Consider the following 20,631-nt stretch of genomic DNA (forward strand, 5'->3'; position numbering starts at 1 on the left):
TTAACCGCTGCTATTCATTCCCTTTGATTGGTTAGGACCAAAATGGTGTTTCTTTCTGGGTCTTTATTTATTACCCTCTCATTAGACAAAATGAAGGTATACACTTTTGCAGACTTTATTTTTTGCAAGGCATATGGAGTATAGTGCAAGGTTGGAGTGGAATTAGCAGCTCTTGGCATGTTAGTACAGTTTCAATATTAACACACTTTACACAGAATGTTAGTTGAGCTACTTTAAGGGTGTAGCATAAAATGTACATGCATTCGTGTGTGCGTATATATCTATCTGCAGGTTACAGCAAGTGGTGGTCAAGATACAAACTCTGGTCAGTAACGTGAGTCTAAACATAAATTAGACACAAGCAGTACCAAAGCACAATAACCTTTCACTGAGTAAATGGTAGATGCTCCTTAATCAAGGCTTGTGATTTTAAGAAGTCTGTGTCCGCTATGGATAGGCAGGGCAGTGATCGTTACACTGAGCATGCTGTGTAAGTTTATGATTAGAGTTTGTTCTGGACATGCTCAGGGGGGTGTTTGAAGAATTTCTCAATAATCCTGACACTCCAGTTCTACAGCTGTGTTAAAGGACTTGTATGTCCCCCAGAAAATACAGAATTAAACAATAAGAATGGATGAACTTGTACAATGTTTTATATTAAATGTGCATTGTATTCTTTTGACAACATATGATATACAATAGTAATTTAGTTTGGTGGATTCATTTTACAGATAAAATAAAGTAGAATAATTCATCCAAAAAGTTTGAAATTAGCAATGCCAACATGAAAGAAATGTCAAACGGAGCTGCAAAAGAATATTTTTTTTTTTGCAGCTAGAGTAATGCAGTGTATAATCTCTGCATTCCGCAGATTCACTATCTAGAGTTGGATTCCTGCCATAGGAGAGGGAACCTTAGGTACTGCCTTCCTGGGAATCTCAGGATTTGTCCTTTGTTTCTATGTGCCTTCTGATGCCACTAATTATGCAGTAACACTCTGTGTCTGGATCACGTATAAATAACTTATTGAATATATTTATTTTAATTAGGAGTGCAATGCACCTTTGTGTATTATTGCAAATGTACTTATCCTTTTATATTGGTATGTGTTTTGTATGGAAATGTATAGACTTCTGAGACAATATGACATGTTTGGGTTTTGAAACTGTCTAGAGACAGATAATCTCATGGTAATTAGACATTTTCATCGCTCAGTGACCAAAACTTCTGTTGAGCCTGAAAGACAAGAGGAGGTAATAATGCTTACTTGTAAACTCCCTTATTATTATTATTATTATTATTATTAATTTTTATTTATAGGGCGCCACTAGGTGTCCGTAGCGCCGTACAGGGACAAACGAAATTACAATACGAGGTGAGACAGCACAGTACAGTAAACAATAAGCACAGTAACTCAGTGAGCTCAAAGCACAGCTAGGGGGGCGGGGGAGAGGAGAGGGGAAGATCCTCCTAAGACAGAGTCCAAGGGGGAGTGCCCGGGTGACAGGGAGACCCCCAGAGGGGGGAGGAGGGAGCGAGAGGGGACAAGGGGAAGAGGGTCCTCAAGGAGGAGGGCGAGGTAGCTGGAGAGCAGAGTTAAAAGTGGTGAAGACAGGAGGAGAGGTGACCCTGCTCAAAGGAGCGTACAATCTAAGGGGTGGGGTAGACAGACAGAGAGACACAGGGGAGAGAGGGAGGAATGGAAGATAAGGGAAGGGGAAAGAGGCAGAAGAAAAGGTAGGAAGTTAAGTGGGAGACTGGAAGGCTTTAAGAAAAAGGTGGGTTTTTAAAGTCCGTTTGAAACTGGACAGATTAGGGGAGGTTCTGATGGAGGGAGGGAGCTTGTTCCAGTGGAGGGGGGCAGCGCGGGCGAAGTCTTGGATACGCGCATGGGAGGAGGTGATCAGGGGGGAAGAAAGGGGACGGTCATTGGCAGAACGGAGAGGGCGGGATGGAGCATGAATAGAGAGGAGGGTGGAAATGTAGGGTGCATTGGCGAGGGCCTTGTATGCAAGAGTAAGGAGCTTGAACAGGATTCTGTAGGGGAATGGGAGCCAGTGAAGGGATAGGTAGAGGGGGGAGACGGAAGAGGAGCGGCGAGAAAGGAAGATAAGCCTAGCGCCTGCGTTAAGTACAGATCGAAGGGGAGCGAGATGAGAGAGGGGGAGGCCAGTAAGGAGGAGGTTGCAGTAGTCAAGGGACCCTTATCAAGTAATCACAGATGAATGTCAATTTTTCAAAGTTAAATTGCGTTCAAAGCAAGATTATAGAAATGTTATATCCTGATGGTAAAGATTCAGTAGAAAACCTCAGACATAGTGGCACCGCTAGTAACAATGTAAAAGGCATTAAACCTCTCCAGGTTGATTTATGTGCAGGCTGCTTAAATCAGTCTGTTTTCGTTAGAGAGGCAGGAGGCCAGATTACCTCCTGCCAAGCTAGTGTTCAAAATTGCATTTAAAGAGCCCTGTTTTACACTCAAATGTAGTATACCATCTCTACTTCTGGAGATCACTAGTACCTCAAACTAGTGTATGTAACTGTCCTTATTAGGACACTTGAGCTAATAAAACATCACTGCTTCAAGAACTTGCTTTGATGACTACTTACCCTGCGGTAATTCCTGTGACCTACAAATTAGATCAAATCTAATTCATTATCCGGCTGTTCTGAGGTTGGGACCCTGTATCTAGTACCAACGCTCTGCTTGCTACCCTACAGCTCTGGCCAGGGGTACCATACACAGCAACCCTGATCAGAAGGCAAGAGGTCAGGCGTCACAGCAACACTAGCAGCGAGAGTTACCTAGAAGGACGCTGTTTTAGGTGCCGCTAAGGAGCCTAGTGGTGGCAGCAGCAATAGCCTCTCCTACTGTGTTCAGAGGGTGCATTTGGGATAAAGAAAAAGGGCCGGTTTCCAGCAACACAATAGACAGGGTGGCATAGGTGGGCCATCCTGCCACACACTGCATTTCTACAGCATCCACTGATGTACACTGGGTACGTTGGGGTATAATATTAGGGATCCAGACATGCAGGCACTTTTAATCTTATTAAGAGTTGACAGTAGCTCCTACCCCTCTCCCTGTAAGACCTCAGTTTAGTTTAAATGCCCAGCAGTGAGGGCATGTTTTTTACCAGGCCTGCCTTTTTTCAGCAATTCAAATTTATTTTATAAAGCAGTTTCTGGAGTCGATGGTGGCTGCATGTAGTGCAGTGTGCTGCACGGACAGCTGTGCACTGCTAGGAGCAGAGGATAGGAGGCAGCTAGAGGGTGTCCACTGCTGCTGGTCTTCCCATGCAGCAGCTACAGCTTCACCAGGCACTGGAGGTGCTGCAGGCGGTGAGTATAACCTTCTCCTAACACAGTTCTGTGAGAGGGGTGTGTAGTAATGTCGCAGTGGACCCCACGGATGGCTGGCTCTTTAACTATGGGCAATCTTTTCCTTAAGGCGCTGGGTCAGATGTATGTTACTCAATTGTAAGCCCCCACTAGGCATTGGATTAGCAGAGGGTTTGTACTTTTGATTCTGGGCCCTGGAGCTTCTTCCCTGTATCTGCACTTCCTCCTTGGTAGTCTCTCACTGCTTGTGTGCAGACAGCAGATCACCAGCCATCTTGGAGCTCCGCAGCGCTGTACAGAGAACTCACTCACATCAGTCCCTGCCCCATTGGGCTTACAGTCTAAATTCCCTAATATACACACATAGACAGACAGACTAGGGTCAATTTGTTAGCAGCCAATTAACCTACCAGTATGTTTTTGGAGTGTGGGAGGAAACCGGAGCACCCGGAGGAAACCCACACAAACACAGGGAGAACATACAAACTCCTCACAGATAAGGCCATGGTCGGGAATTGAACTCATGACCACAGCGCTGTGAGGCAAAAGTGCTAACCACTTAGCCACCGTGCTGCCCACAGGTCTGTAGCCAATTCTATTGCTGAGATTGCTCAGCTTGCCCGTTCTCGAGAGGGAGGTCAGGCCAATGTCCTGTGGCGGTGGTCTTGGAGGAACCGGTTTGGCCTGATGTCTGCCAACTTCAGGGCAGGGCCTAGTTAGGGTTTCTGCCTCTTTTTAGAGAGGATGCTGGATTTGGCACTTAAGTGCAGGAATGTGTTGGCACACATGGCTTCTCCCAAACAGGACAAAACGTCTGGCTCTACGAGAGACCATCCACTCCCTGATTATTTCAGAGGTGGTTATACCAGTCCCACACCATCAATGGGGTTTGGGGTTTTACTCAAACCTGTTTTTGGTTCAGAAATGCGACGGTTCATTCAAACCAATTATGAATGTGAAAGTTTTAAACATCCAACTTCGGGTACCCAGATTTAAGATGGAGCCCTTGAAATCAGTAATAAACAGCATGGAATAGGACGAGTTCTTGGTGGCTTTGGTCTTCAAGGACACGTATTTACATGTTCCAGTCTGGAAGGGCCATCGGTCCTTTCTCAGGTTTGCTATTCGAACAGATCATTCCGGGCTCTTCCCTTTGGGCTCACCACGGTCCTAAGGGTCTTCACCAAAGTCACGGCAGCTCTCTTGTGGTCCAAGAGAGTGGCGATCATTCCCTGTCCGGACGATCTTCTCATCAAGGCGTCGCTGTCAGTGATTCTGTTCCTTGTCCTCTGGTATCCCAGGGTTGGATTCTGAAGTCCAAAAAGTCAAATTTGTTTCGTTGCAGTGGATAATCTTTTTATGTCTTCTTTTTTGAAATCTAGAAACAGAAGGTGTTCTTGCCACCGGACTAGTATCCTAAAACACCCTGAACTATCTGTCTGGGTTTGGCTATACATTCTGTTTAGTGTTTCTGAAAGTAATCACCAGAAATATAGAATCTTCAGAGATTTCTTTTTGTGCTTACAATTCACGGTATTTAAATGTGTATTTGAAGATATTTTTTGCATGTCCTAATTATCTCATATTAAAACCAATATACAGTATCTTCTACCATTTCTAATACGAAGCAATCACAGATGTATTTAGAAGAGATTCTCCTTGAGTTTCCCCATGGATTATTAGACATTTATTCAATTTCAAACAAGACCACAGGGAGGCACATATTACAGGTCAGTTAATCATAAAGGGCATAGTTGGGACCACTTGGGTGACATTTTTGCCTAGAAGAGGTCCATGGAAGACTTAGATCGAGGTACATGACATCATTAACATAATCCAATCTAGAATATAGTATGTATGTTTTTTTTTGTTATTTTTTTAAAATACGGTTTATTAACAAAATCATTTACAAATGTACTGAGAAGTTCAACAGAAATCTAGCAACAATGACACATAGATCGGTATGAGATCATAGGCCAGTTTGAAATGCGACATTTGAAGCTGTCAATGACCATGTCCCAATGGTGCCCTTAAATAGTTTGACGTATGCTGGATATAAATCACAGTGATGTTCATTTCGAACAAGAAGGGGAGGGGGCGGGATAAAGGGAGGGAAAGAGAGAGGGGCAGTTTAGGATGGCGTTGGGTGGAAAACATGGGGGGGTAATAAGAGAGAAATGAATAGAAAGACTCATGCGATGGGAGGCAAAACAGGAATCCAATGGCAGTCTAGTCTGGCCAGTCAATTACAAGTAAAGAGTAGGTTCAGAATTGTAGTTTGTATGTTTTTATGTTTTATTACATTTATTTTTTTTGTTGGAATCTTCAACTCACTGACTCTCAAATAACTGACATAGTAACTGCAGGATCTTCACATACTGTTATCCTTCTAGACACAGGCAAAGAAGAATAAATCCTTTGCTCGTTTCAAGAAGTTGCAAGAATCACGTCCAGAATTTCAAGGTCAGAACCTTGAGCAGCTTTTGGAACTTCCCCTGCACAGGGTGCTGAGGTAAGTTATGTTCTGTATGTTTAGTTGGGAATACTGTGCTAATTAGTGGAGCTTTTTCTGCAGGGAGTGCTTGAGGAAATCCTGTTGTGTGTGTGTGTGTTGTGTGTGTGTGTGTGTGTGTGTGTGTGTGTGTGTGTTGGTGGAACTTCAACTGCATAGAGGGCTGAAGTATGTTGTATCTGGTGTGTGGTGATGGGTCTGTCCTTATTGTGGAGGTTTTCCTGTATACGGGGCTGAGGTAAGTTGTATCTTCTCTTTGGTGGTGACTTCTGCCCTGATTGGGGAAGCGCCTCCTGCAGTAAGTGCTGAAGAAAGTTGTGCCCACTGACTTCTGTCCTGATTGGTTGAGCTTCTTCTGTATAGAGGGCTGAAGGAAGTTGTATCTGGTGTGTGGTGATGACTTCTGCCCTGATTGGTGGAGCTTCTCTTGCATACCTAATTTATTGACCTTGTGGAATATTTCCTGCAGTTTATTGAAATAAGATATGTTTACACAATGCTGTATTTTTCATTTCCTTTTTTTATTTTTTTCAAAATTAAACTTTGATTTAAAAAAAATACCCAAACTAATAAATAACATTGGTGAAGCTCCTGAACATTTGCCTACATCATATACTATTGTTAATACAATATTACTTTCCATTTCCCCTGTACATAGTTATTAGTCATTATTTTGATATATTATAAGGGAACATGAATAATGTGAGAGCTGTTAGTCTGTTGTGTAGGGCGACATTCTACTGACAGTGTATAAAGGAGAATAGGATGTGCTGAGGATCTGTGATTCAGTGATTGCATTAAGTCAAAATTTTGTGCCGCTTCAAGCTTAGTAAGCTTTAGTAGATATCTGTTATGTATAAATTTCCAATTAACACATCGCATCCTAGTGAACTGCATCTATTGATTGGTTTCTTTTCAGATATAAACATTATCTCCAAGATCTAGTGGACAATACGTTTCCAGGAAATACTGACTCTGTGCAGCTTAATCGTAAGTATAAGTTATTGAATAAGAGGGTACTAAATGCAGGACTAGCCCATTCACCTCCTCTACAGACCTTCAATATCCCAGGTTACTGATTGCAGGGGTCTTACCCACTCACCGGGTCTCTCATAACCCAGGTTACAGAATGCAGGATTCTTACCCACTCGCCTCGTCTCCAGGCCTTAGATATCTCATGTTAATGAATGCAGGGCTCTTACCCACTCACCTCCTCAACATGCCTCAGATATTCCGAGTTACTGAATGCAGGGCTCTTACCCAATCACCTCCACAGACCTCAGATATCCCAGGTTACTGAATGCAGGACTCTTACCCACTCACCTCCTCTCCATGCCTTAAATATCCAAAGTTACTGAATGCAGGACAATAACCCACTCACCTCCTCTCCATGCTTCAGATATCCCAGGTTACTGAATGCAGGACAATAACCCACTCACCTCCTCTCCATGCTTCAGATATCTCAAGTTACTGAATGCAGGACAATAACCCACTCACCTCCTCTCCATGCTTCAGATATCCCAGGTTACTGAATGCAGGACTCTTACCCACTCACCTCCGCTCCAGGCCTTAGATATCTCAAGTTACTGAATGCAGGACAATAACCCACTCACCTCCTCTCCATGCTTCAGATATTTAAAGTTACTGAATGCAGGGCTCTTACCCATGTATTTTTGCTATGTTACATTATATCATTCCATAGGAGCCTTACAGGCCATTTCTGAAGTTTGTGAGTATTCCGAAAATCTAAAGCAACTTCAGGAAAATGATCAGCAGGTTCAGAGAGTCCAGAAATTACTGAAAGGTCGGAGGGTCCGTATTGCCTGTCCAGGTGAGTCGTTGTTACTGACTTCCTGCAGAAGGTTGCATATGGGGGTGTGACTGGTATAAATTATATATAATTATTTAAGGAAACAGCGCAGGGCGCTTATTTATATAAATGCAAATGAATTTATTTTTTATATTGTGTATATTTTGGTAAGGGAAATCTTAACTTCTGAGACCATGGAAAGAAACTTGTTTGTTTTAACCTTGCTAGAGGAAATGCATGATTTATGATGTGTATATATCTGATACAATAAGCCTTTGTTTAGGAAGTCTTTGTATATCTTGGTGTAAGGAAATGCCTTGTTTGGGGTTTTGCAACTTTTCTTGGGGGATTCTTTTTTTTTGTGAGGAAATGTGTATTCTGCAACTGTTGGAAGAAAGCACCCATGCTAATCTCATTTTAATTAGACTTTTTGATGTGATTGTCCAATACCCATTAAGGGAAATGAAGGGGCAATTAGAGTTGCTGTCAGATGTCAACTGTACCCAAAACAGGGAACAGGAAATCAAAGCAAGGTTTTAGGATATCACAGATAAGCATAAATATTGTTAGCTTTACATTGCATGTAAATTCACATTTGGGTAAACAAATTGCATCCTGATTCTAAAAATAGCCTGTGAGGCTGTGTCTAAAACTGTATAAAGAGAGCCCTTGTACACTGAAATGTATCATTCTGATGGTCCATTTGACCTGACCACTGATACCTTTAATCAGTGGAACTGTGCTTCTCATGACACCTGAACGAAATAAAAATCACTCTCTGCTTCAAGACCCTGCTTGACAACTTCTTCAATATTGCTGTAATCCTGTGACCTACAGATTAGACCCTAAATCCTCCGGCTGTTCTGAAGTTTGGACCCAGCTCCTAGTACCACCGCTCTGCCCACTACCTGGGCAGCACAGTGGCTTAGTGGTTAGCATTTCTGCCTCACAGCACTGGGGTCATGAGTTCAATTGCCAACCATGGCCTTATCTGTGGAGAGTTTGTATGTTATCCCCGTGTTTGTGTGGGTTTCCTCCGGGTGCTCCGGTTTCCTCCCACACTCCTAAAACATACTGGTAGGTTAATTGGCTGCTAACAAATTGACCATAGTCTGTGTCTCTGCCTGTGTGTGTGTCTGTGTGATTTCACTGCTGTTGATTTCAAGTGCTGTTTGTTTAAAGTGTGGAGTTTGATCCAGTAAGGAATGCTGTGCTGTGTTGAGAGAGTGATATAGTTTGGGGAATTATTCTGTGTGTTTATTGAAGGGGATTCGTTTTTCTGTCTGTTATTAAGTGTCCCTTTTTTCTTTTTCTTTTTGTCTCATTTTTTTTTCTTCTTTCTGTTAGAGCTAGTGGGTGTGGTTTAATTGCATAAGTTGATACAGCTGGTAGAGCAAGCTCTATTTAACAGGAGGCAGTAAGCGATTTCATTGAGCTTGTGATTTCACTGCTGTTTGATTTCAGGTGCTGTTTGTTTAAAGTGTGGAGTTAGATCCAGTAAGGGGTTTAATCTGGTAAGTGGCTAGCAAAGGTTAGTACTCTCAAGTTCACTGTAGGCTATAAGAAGTTAGGTTAGCCATAATAAGATGAGTGGTAGCAGGCTTGATGATCTCACTCAATGCATATCTTGTCATATGTATGCACACTTGGAGCAAGTGTTCCAAGGTTTATACCTCTGTGAGAAATGTGAGCAATTGGTCTCTTTGGAAGCCCAGGTAACTGATCTAAAGCAGACCATTGCAACATTGAGAGACATTGCCAACCTGGAGCAGAGTTTACAGCTCACCGTTGATGTGTTAGCTGAGCAGGGTGGAGCAGAGACAGAGGAGGATGCACAGGTAGGCAGCTGGGTAACAGTTACTAGGGGTAGCAGAGGAAGGAAGAGGCAGGCCAGTTCTGAGCTAGGCAATCCCAGCAGATTTGCCAGATTGGATGAAGATACTGTGGAAGGCAGTTCAGAATTGGTAGAGTTGGATGACACTGCCTCCTCTAGCAACCAGGGGAATGGTCTCTCCAGCATAGAGGGGACCAAAGTTACTCAGGGACCCAGGCAGATTGTGGTGGTAGGGAATTCAATTATTAGGAAGGTAGATAGGGCAATCTGTTACCGGGACCGTGCATGCCGAACAGTGTGCCGACATAACAGAGCGGGGTCATCGACTGCTAAGGTGCATGGTGCTTAAAAATCGCTAATGCACTGCCGATTCCATAGCTGAAGAGTTCCAAACTTCTACTGGCATTAATGTAAGCACAAAAACAGTGCACTGGGAGCTTAATGGAATGGGTTCCATAGCCGAACATGGAAGTCTCACATCACCAAGACCAATGGCAAGTGTTGGATGGAGTGGTGTAAAGCACATCAAAACTGGTCTGTGGAGCAGTGGAAATGTGTTCTATGGAGTGACAAATCACTCTTCTCTGTTTGGCAGTCAGATGGGCGAGTATTGTTTTATTACTGTGTTTGTTCACAATTGTAAAGCTGGTGCTATATAAATAAATGTGACGGAGATGAGCCCGTAGGCTCCTAGACAATCCTGCAAGGTTGTCCTTATCCCTATATAAAGGCTTCACAGTCAGCAAGAGGACACATATCCCCTATCAGGCCAGGAAGGGAAGATGAAAGACACAACCTTTTCCCACAGAGCTAACACGTATAGATTCTTGTTTCCTTTAAGGACACTATTGGGGCAAGTCTTTTGACCACTGTGTGACACCATTTTAATAGGAAATACTTTTGTCTAGATTAGTATGGAGGGAACTGACCCCAGTATGTAAATAAACCTTTATAATATTAATCTCTTGCAGGGAGGCGGTATATCAGGGAAGGATGGCTGTCTCTTGTACCCCCAAAAGGAGAGGATGTCAAACATCGAATGATCTTCCTCTTTTCTGATATCCTTGTTGTCACATCTCGCTGTCACCCTCTGCACCCCTTCAATGCACAGAAGTTCTGCTGCCATGCTGTCTACCCACTCAGAGAATGCCAGGTTGAGAGAGTGCTGGGACATACTCAGAGCCAGGGTGGTCTCATCAGTGTATGTATTGTCCTAGTGTCTCTCTCGTTACAGACAGTATTGTTGTCTCTCTGATGAGTTCCTCTGTCTTTCTTTAATTACAGTGAGAGTCTCTGTCATTAAAAGACAGATATTCCCGGCGCTTTGAAGTCATTTTTTTAAATGGCACTTTTATTAAAGACAAAGCTGGTCGGGCTTCTGACTCTCTCTGTGTATTACTTTCTCTCATCACTGTCAGTGCTTCTGTCTCTCTCTCACGCCTCTGTTGTCACAGACAGTACTTTGGTCTCATACGTACCCTAACCCTATCTTACTTGCTATCCTGCTTCTTACATGAACCTTTATTTTTATTTTCAAAGCTGTCGTTTAAACGAGAAAAGTTGCTCCTGATGTCATCTAATCAGCAAGATATCAACAGCTGGTATGACTGTTTGGTGACAGCGGTCAGGTCAGTGTTTAGTGTGACCATCCTCTGTCTTCTGGAGTCCATACGTCAATTGTCATCATAAAAACATAGAATTTGTCTATCCCACATATGTTAATATTCTCCTGCTGTATTAACCCATACTACATCTGTTGGGAGGCTATTCCACCTCACCACTTCCCTTTATGTGAAGTCATACCAGCATTAGGCTATATCAGCATATAAAAGGATAAACCTGCAGCATAGTGACAACCAGTCCAAGGTCATCACCATGGGGCTGCATTGGTAAAAATACATACAGGGAGAAGGGAAACAACAGGCACTGAGAGTCATTAAGAAGAGCAAGGCAAAAACATGAGTAAGGGGTGCTTGTTAGCTTTATTTTTACACTGAAATTTAAAGGTGATTGTATCTCCCTCTCCAATGTAACATGGATTTGCCAAGGTGCAAAGTTACTCCTTTTCTTTTCTTTTTTTTGCTTTGTTCTCTTTAATGACTCAGGCCTGGTGTGTGTATGTGGAGCAGGTGTACACAATCTATAGATACGGTGTTTATATGTGTACCAGTTATACACAATCTACAGGTACGGTCGGTGTACCAGTTATATACAATCTACAGGTGCGGTCGGTGTACCAGTTATATACAATCTACAGGTGCGGTCGGTGTATCAGTTATACACAATCTACAGGTGCGGTCGGTGTACCAGTTATATACAATCTACAGGTGCGGTCGGTGTACCAGTTATATACAATCTACAGGTGCGGTCGGTGTACCAGTTATACAGAGTCTACAGGTGCGGTCGGTGTACCAGTTATATACAATCTACAGGTGCGGTCGGTGTACCAGTTATATACAATCTACAGGTGCGGTCGGTGTACCAGTTATATACAATCTACAGGTGCGGTCGGTGTACCAGTTATACACAATCTACAGGTGCGGTCGGTGTACCAGTTATACACAATCTACAGGTGCGGTCTGCATGCCAGTTATATACAATCTACAGGTGCGGTCGGTGTACCAGTTATACAGAGTCTACAGGTGCGGTCGGTGTACCAGTTATATACAATCTACAGGTGCGGTCGGTGTGCCAGTTATATACAATCTACAGGTGCGGTCGGTGTGCCAGTTATATACAATCTACAGGTGCGGTCGGTGTACCAGTTATACACAATCTACAGGTGCGGTCGGTGTGCCAGTTATATACAATCTACAGGTGCGGTCGGTGTACCAGTTATACACAGTCTACAGGTGCGGTCGGTGTGCCAGTTATATACAATCTACAGGTGCGGTCGGTGTGCCAGTTATATACAATCTACAGGTGCGGTCTGCATGCCAGTTATACACAATCTACAGGTGCGGTCGGTGTACCAGTTATACAGAGTCTACAGGTGCGGTCGGTGTACCAGTTATACAGAGTCTACAGGTGCGGTCGGTGTACCAGTTATATACAATCTACAGGTGCGGTCGGTGTACCAGTTATACACAATCTACAGGTGCGGTCGGTGTACCAGTTATATACAATCTACAGGTGCGGTCGGTGTGCCAGTTATATACAATCTACATGTGCGGTCGGTGTACCAGTTATACAGAGTCTACAGGTGCGGTCGGTGTACCAGTTATATACAATCTACAGGTGCGGTCGGTGTGCCAGTTATACAGAGTCTACAGGTGCGGTCGGTGTGCCAGTTATACAGAGTCTACAGGTGCGGTCGGTGTGCCAGTTATATACAATCTACAGGTGCGGTCTGCATGCCAGTTATACACAATCTACAGGTGCGGTCGGTGTACCAGTTATACACAATCTACAGGTGCGGTCGGTGTACCAGTTATACACAATCTACAGGTGCGGTCTGCATGCCAGTTATATACAATCTACAGGTGCGGTCGGTGTGCCAGTTATATACAATCTACAGGTGCGGTCGGTGTACCAGTTATACAGAGTCTACAGGTGCGGTCGGTGTGCCAGTTATATACAATCTACAGGTGCGGTCGGTGTACCAGTTATACAGAGTCTACAGGTGCGGTCGGTGTACCAGTTATACACAATCTACAGGTGCGGTCGGTGTGCCAGTTATACACAGTCTACAGGTGCGGTCGGTGTGCCAGTTATACACAGTCTACAGGTGCGGTCGGTGTACCAGTTATACAGAGTCTACAGGTGCGGTCGGTGTGCCAGTTATATACAATCTACAGGTGCGGTCGGTGTACCAGTTATACACAATCTACAGGTGCGGTCGGTGTGCCAGTTATATACAATCTACAGGTGCAGTCGGTGTACCAGTTATACAGAGTCTACAGGTGCGGTCGGTGTACCAGTTATATACAATCTACAGGTGCGGTCGGTGTACCAGTTATATACAATCTACAGGTGCGGTCGGTGTACCAGTTATATACAATCTACAGGTGCGGTCGGTGTACCAGTTATATACAATCTACAGGTGCGGTCGGTGTACCAGTTATATACAATCTACAGGTGCGGTCGGTGTACCAGTTATATACAATCTACAGGTGCAGTCGGTGTACCAGTTATATACAATCTACAGGTGCGGTCTGCATGCCAGTTATATACAATCTACAGGTGCGGTCTGCATGCCAGTTATACACAATCTACAGGTGCGGTCGGTGTACCAGTTATACAGAGTCTACAGGTGCGGTCGGTGTACCAGTTATACAGAGTCTACAGGTGCGGTCGGTGTACCAGTTATACAGAGTCTACAGGTGCGGTCGGTGTACCAGTTATACACAATCTACAGGTGCGGTCGGTGTACCAGTTATACACAATCTACAGGTGCGGTCGGTGTACCAGTTATACACAATCTACAGGTGCGGTCGGTGTACCAGTTATATACAATCTACAGGTGCGGTCGGTGTACCAGTTATATACAATCTACAGGTGCAGTCGGTGTACCAGTTATATACAATCTACAGGTGCGGTCTGCATGCCAGTTATATACAATCTACAGGTGCGGTCTGCATGCCAGTTATACACAATCTACAGGTGCGGTCGGTGTGCCAGTTATACACAGTCTACAGGTGCGGTCGGTGTACCAGTTATACAGAGTCTACAGGTGCGGTCGGTGTGCCAGTTATATACAATCTACAGGTGCGGTCGGTGTACCAGTTATACACAATCTACAGGTGCGGTCGGTGTGCCAGTTATATACAATCTACAGGTGCAGTCGGTGTACCAGTTATACAGAGTCTACAGGTGCGGTCGGTGTACCAGTTATATACAATCTACAGGTGCGGTCGGTGTACCAGTTATATACAATCTACAGGTGCGGTCGGTGTACCAGTTATATACAATCTACAGGTGCGGTCGGTGTACCAGTTATATACAATCTACAGGTGCGGTCGGTGTACCAGTTATATACAATCTACAGGTGCGGTCGGTGTACCAGTTATATACAATCTACAGGTGCAGTCGGTGTACCAGTTATATACAATCTACAGGTGCGGTCTGCATGCCAGTTATATACAATCTACAGGTGCGGTCTGCATGCCAGTTATACACAATCTACAGGTGCGGTCGGTGTACCAGTTATACAGAGTCTACAGGTGCGGTCGGTGTACCAGTTATACAGAGTCTACAGGTGCGGTCGGTGTACCAGTTATACAGAGTCTACAGGTGCGGTCGGTGTACCAGTTATACACAATCTACAGGTGCGGTCGGTGTACCAGTTATACACAATCTACAGGTGCGGTCGGTGTACCAGTTATACACAATCTACAGGTGCGGTCGGTGTGCCAGTTATATACAATCTACAGGTGTGGTCGGTGTGCCAGTTATATACAATCTACAGGTGCGGTCGGTGTGCCAGTTATACACAATCTACAGGTGCGGTCGGTGTGCCAGTTATACACAGTCTACAGGTGCGGTCGGTGTGCCAGTTATATACAATCTACAGGTGCGGTCGGTGTGCCAGTTATATACAATCTACAGGTGCGGTCGGTGTACCAGTTATACACAATCTACAGGTGCGGTCGGTGTGCCAGTTATATACAATCTACAGGTGCGGTCGGTGTGCCAGTTATATACAATCTACAGGTGCGGTCGGTGTACCAGTTATACACAATCTACAAGTGCGGTCGGTGTACCAGTTATACAGAGTCTACAGGTGCGGTCGGTGTGCCAGTTATATACAATCTACAGGTGCGGTCGGTGTACCAGTTATACACAATCTACAGGTGCGGTCGGTGTACCAGTTATACAGAGTCTACAGGTGCGGTCGGTGTGCCAGTTATACACAATCTACAGGTGCGGTCGGTGTACCAGTTATACACAGTCTACAGGTGCGGTCGGTGTGCCAGTTATATACAATCTACAGGTGCGGTCTGCATGCCAGTTATACACAATCTACAGGTGCGGTCGGTGTACCAGTTATACAGAGTCTACAGGTGCGGTCGGTGTACCAGTTATACAGAGTCTACAGGTGCGGTCGGTGTGCCAGTTATATACAATCTACAGGTGCGGTCGGTGTGCCAGTTATACACAATCTACAGGTGCGGTCGGTGTACCAGTTATACACAATCTACAGGTGCGGTCGGTGTACCAGTTATACACAATCTACAGGTGCGGTCGGTGTGCCAGTTATATACAATCTACAGGTGCGGTCGGTGTACCAGTTATACAGAGTCTACAGGTGCGGTCGGTGTACCAGTTATATACAATCTACAGGTGCGGTCGGTGTACCAGTTATACAGAGTCTACAGGTGCGGTCGGTGTACCAGTTATATACAATCTACAGGTGCGGTCGGTGTACCAGTTATATACAATCTACAGGTGCGGTCGGTGTACCAGTTATATACAATCTACAGGTGCGGTCTGCATGCCAGTTATACACAGTCTACAGGTGCGGTCGGTGTACCAGTTATATACAATCAACAGGTGCGGTCGGTGTGCCAGTTATATACAATCTACAGGTGCGGTCGGTGTACCAGTTATATACAATCTACAGGTGCGGTCTGCATGCCAGTTATACACAGTCTATATGTTAGGTTTATGCATCAGTCAATGCATTTTGTATTCTGGATCTATGACTTCTTTATATACAATATATTGAATCTCTGACTCTTAGGCCTTCTGTACCTGCACCACAGTTTATTTAGAATATAGAGCCTCCTGCATGATTTTCACCCTGAGGGCCATTTACCAAAACAGATATCAAGAATAAATGGAGCAGATTTATTTTCTCTGTAAACATAACCCATATTTTGTATAAATGTGCCTTTCCCTCCAGCTATATTACACTTGTCCCTTACTGTTATCATTACACCTGTGTTTTGTGCCTTACAAAGTGTGTTTCCTTTTGGCTGCCGCTTAGAAATGTCCTGACTGTCCAAATTCATCTAACACTAAACATATCAATATCTGACAAAAAACTATGGGCCTGAGTCATTAAGGAGAGCCATGCAAAAAAAGGAGTTTTCTCCTGGACATACCATGTTACAATGCAAGGGGTGCAAATTAGTGTATTAGTTTGCACATAACATAAATACTGTGTTTTTTCAGATAGCACACAAATACTAAGCTGTATTTTTATTCTGAAATTTTAAAGTTGATCTAGGATATGTCCTATTCCAACTCTAGATCTGTCCCCACATTTTAAATTTACCTCCAATGCAACATCATTTGGCCCAGGTGCAAAGTTACTCCTTTTTTATGCTTTGCTCTCCTTAATGACTCAAGCCCTATACATGTAGCGAGCTCAGGCCACTTACCACAAGGTTTTTCAGGTATCCACTGGTGGACATAGGATGCTTTGGGGTGTAATGTGGATTAGGCGCTATTAAAAGTTCTCTGTAGCACCTTTCCTAATATACCTCACTCCTGCAAGGATCTTGGTTTAGTTTAAGTGACCGTCAGTGCAGCGGCCTTTTTTTTCCATACCATTTTTTTTTTCATTTTATTTCTTCATTTATTTAATGATATGGAGGTTTCTACGCTACTGGACCTGCCAGGGTGGTGCCTTGGATGCCGCCCCACCGCTGGAACACTCTGGGGGAGCCGGTCACTTCTGCTTCAGGCTATGACCTGTGCAGCAGTTGGGTGTCGGTGAGTATTACAGCCCTAACCCTAACCATAGCTAGATGGATTATGGCTGTAATCTCACAGGGTAGACTGTTCTAGAGAATCTTAGGGCTCACTCCACCTGATTGGTGACTGCATCTTTATAGAATGGATCCTCAGCTGAGCAGCTACCTGCTCCTCTGTTCATACATTTACGTGATATTGGAACTTTGATGTGTATGCATCTATAGTGACAATCTTTTCTCTTTTACAGTGGATAGTTTCACACCGATTAACAATAAGATCTGTTCTTGCAGGAAACTTCACACAGATGGTGGCACTAACGCAAGGATTGAAGGTCTACAGAGCTCTCAGCGACTTCTTGAGTTACAACAATACATTTCTACTGCTAGAGCTCCAAAGAGACATCATGTGAGCAATGGGTGATAAAGGAAGACTGGGGAAGAAAGTGGAGGTAGTATATAAAAACAGTGCAGCAGAATGTGGAGGTGGTACATGAATTGTGCAGCAAAATTTGGAGGTGGTATAGGAAGAGTGCTGTAGAATGCTGGGGTAGTGTAGAAAGTGGAGGTATTATGGGAACAGTGCAGCAGAATGTGGATATAGTATAGGAAGAGTGCAGCAGAATGTGGATATAGTATAGGAAGAGTGAAGTAGAATGTGGAGTTATCTGACTAGTGCAGCAGAATATGGAGGTAGTATTATAAAAGTGCAGTAAAATGTCTTGTTAGTATAGAAAGAGTGCAGTAGAATGTGGAGCAAGTATTGGAAAAGTACAGTAGACTGTAGATGTAGTATTGGAAGAGTGCAGTAGAATGTGGAGGTAGTATTGGAAGAGTACAGTAGAAAGTGGATATAGTATTGGAAGAGTGCAGTAGAATGTGGAGGTAGTATGGGAGGAGTGCAGTAGAATGTGGAGGTAGTATGGGAAGAGTGCAGTAGAATGTGGAGGTAGTATGGGAAGAGTGCAGTAGAATGTGGAGGTAGTATGGGAGGAATGCAGCAGAATGTCATGGTAGTATATGAATAGAACAGCAATATTGGAAATAAAGAAGATATGTGCTTCCCAGACTGTAGGAAGGAGTTAGCGGGTAAGACAAGTCATTAAAAAAAACTCACATTTCTTTACTATCTATTTTTAAATATTGTTTCACATAAACGTTTAAGGGGAACTAAAGCCACTGTTTGACATTAATATATGATAGCTTTTATGTTTATAAAGTGAATAGTATCCGTGTAACTGCAGTGTTTATATGTAACTAAATATATTCACCATGGTCTTTCTCAGTCCTTGGCAGCAGGCAGTCATGTTAGGTCAGAGGGTCTTCTATAACTGAACAGGCAGGTAGGGACTGACAGCTGGACAGCCTTGCTTTGCAGAAATGCACAGTGTGAATTGGTTGATTGATACACAGGGATGTGGCCAGTGATATCGCACTGATATGAACTGAATTAATCATGTGGGAGGGGACAGCTGCCTGTAATGGGTAGCAGGTGGTAATTTACTTTTACTTTGTAACATAGCTGAAGTGGATTGTTAGGGTAACATTAAAAATATCTCCATGGTTCGTATCTGAAAATTTTAATTTTAGTTCTAGTCATCTTGTAAATTTTTAATCGCACAAATCTTAGGGGTATATTTACTAAACTGCGGGTTTTAAAAAGTGGAGATGTTGCCTATAGCAACCAGTCAGATTCCAGCTGTCATTTATTTAGTAAATTCTACAAAATGGATCTGATTAGTTGTTATAGGCAACATCTCCACCTTTTCAAACACAGTTTAGTAAATATACCCCTTAGTGTTTTTAAATTACTGCAGTATAACTACACACTTATCCTAAAAATATGTATCAGAGATAAAAGCCTCAACTTCACTATACAGCAGTTTTCTTTTAGCTCGAACTGAACTGGTCCCCTATTGTGGCCTCAAATATCGTATTCAAACTACAGTGGGGCTCAAGATGTAGTATTTGCCATGATATCAGTGCCAAATATTAATAATTATTAATAGTGTTATTTTGATGGTGATTACATTGAAGAGTATTATGCAGTAAGACTTTCAATGTGTCTGTAGGTGGAAGATGTAATCCCCTCTGACTCCATAATACTAGAAGACACGTCAGCCAAGAGACTGAAAACATCAGAGAGGTACGTACTGACTGAGACAGTCATACATAGAGCTATTATACATACCTTCTGACCCAATCAGACATAGAGCTGTACGTACTCACTGAGCCAATTAGACATAGAGCTATACGTACCTACTGTCCCAATCAGACAAAGAGCAGTAAATATTTACTGACCAATTCAGACCTAGAGCGATATGTACTCTTTGACCCAATCAGTCCTAAAGCTCTACGTACTTACTGACTCAATCAGACATAGAGCTCTACGTACTCACAGAGCCAATCATACATAGGGCTATACATACCTTCTCACCCAATCAGACATTGGGTCAAGAGGTATGTATAGCTCTATGTCTGATTGGGATAAAAGGATTAAAATGGATTTCATATATTGTGATACACAGCAATGCCAGCAGGGAAGTCAGGTGTTAATAGAGGGTTATTCAATGATAATCTAACATGGTCCCTATCTTTCTGTCTCACTGTCCCTATGTTTGTTGCTTATTGATGTTTCCATCGTTGCCAGCCATGAAGAACAGATTGAGCCGCCCTCGCTTCTCTCTGTAGCTGCTGGTTGGAGATGTGTGATCCTCTGAGGACTTGGATGGAGTTGTATCTGAAGATTTGCCCTTTATTCCTGTCACTCTCACGTAGGATACGAATGGGACGAGGTGTATTACCCTCCCGTGAGGAGTTTTATCCCATATTTACAGCATTCTTTTTATTTCAATAAAAATTGTGAAATATTGGTATTGTTGTTTATATGTTCTCACATTTCCAGGCTAACTTTGTGTGTAAATGTATAATGCTGGATTTAATGGATGATATCACTGTAATGGACAAGACAGATAGTTGTCTAGAGTGCATATGATGGACTGCACGTGATGGTGACTATTCAGATTATACCACAGCTATCGCATATCGCCCCAATACAAGGGGCTTGATACTCTCACCTGCCAAATGGGGGGATCCCTGCCAGGCGCCGCGTCCGTCCGATGGCGATGGCCATCTTGATTCCGGGTCTGCGCATGCGCAGATCTGTCCTGTCATATAGAACTTCTCCTCTCTGCTCCCATTCGTCCAACCTGTCATCACCTCACTATTTAAGGCACCTGGGCCAACACTCAGTTGCCTGTTCTTTGTTTGTCAGCCCTGACTGTGTGAAGATTTGGCTCCCTGGCTCCAGCTTACCTGTTGCTGTATCTCTGCATGACTGACTCAGCTTTGCTCATTCCTGGATATCAGCTCAGAGTTTACCATCTATTCCAGGATCTGAGTTCAGCTGTTCAGTGTGACTAATCTACAGATCTCAGCTCACAGAGTCCTCCTACCTGTTCCTGTATTTCTGCCTGACAAACCCAGGAACCATATT

The 20,631-nt window shown here is 43.6% G+C and overlaps 1 protein-coding gene across 2 annotated transcripts in view; it reads left to right on the top strand.

Moving 5' to 3' along the window:
* Nucleotides 1-20,026, top strand: part of ARHGEF39 (Rho guanine nucleotide exchange factor 39) — a 42,727-nt gene extending 22,701 nt beyond the window's left edge. Inside the window, exons 2-9 of one of the 2 annotated variants that reach the window (XR_012679377.1) lie at nt 5,736-5,854; nt 6,774-6,844; nt 7,557-7,685; nt 10,470-10,699; nt 11,038-11,126; nt 17,430-17,587; nt 19,208-19,281; nt 19,786-19,798. Coding sequence is in view for 1 of the 2 variants with exons in the window: in XM_075187533.1 (XP_075043634.1) it covers nt 5,736-5,854; nt 6,774-6,844; nt 7,557-7,685; nt 10,470-10,699; nt 11,038-11,126; nt 17,430-17,544; nt 19,208-19,281; nt 19,786-19,855 (897 nt within the window). In the remaining variant the exon portion in view is untranslated. Of the gene's footprint in view, nt 1-5,735; nt 5,855-6,773; nt 6,845-7,556; nt 7,686-10,469; nt 10,700-11,037; nt 11,127-17,429; nt 17,588-19,207; nt 19,282-19,785 lie in introns of both variants that reach the window. The other variant, XM_075187533.1, reaches the window with a different exon arrangement.
* The last annotated feature ends 605 nt before the right edge of the window (nt 20,027-20,631 follow it).

This window comes from Mixophyes fleayi, chromosome 1 (genome assembly GCF_038048845.1).
Source record: "Mixophyes fleayi isolate aMixFle1 chromosome 1, aMixFle1.hap1, whole genome shotgun sequence".
NCBI classification, from domain to species: Eukaryota; Metazoa; Chordata; class Amphibia; order Anura; family Limnodynastidae; genus Mixophyes; species Mixophyes fleayi.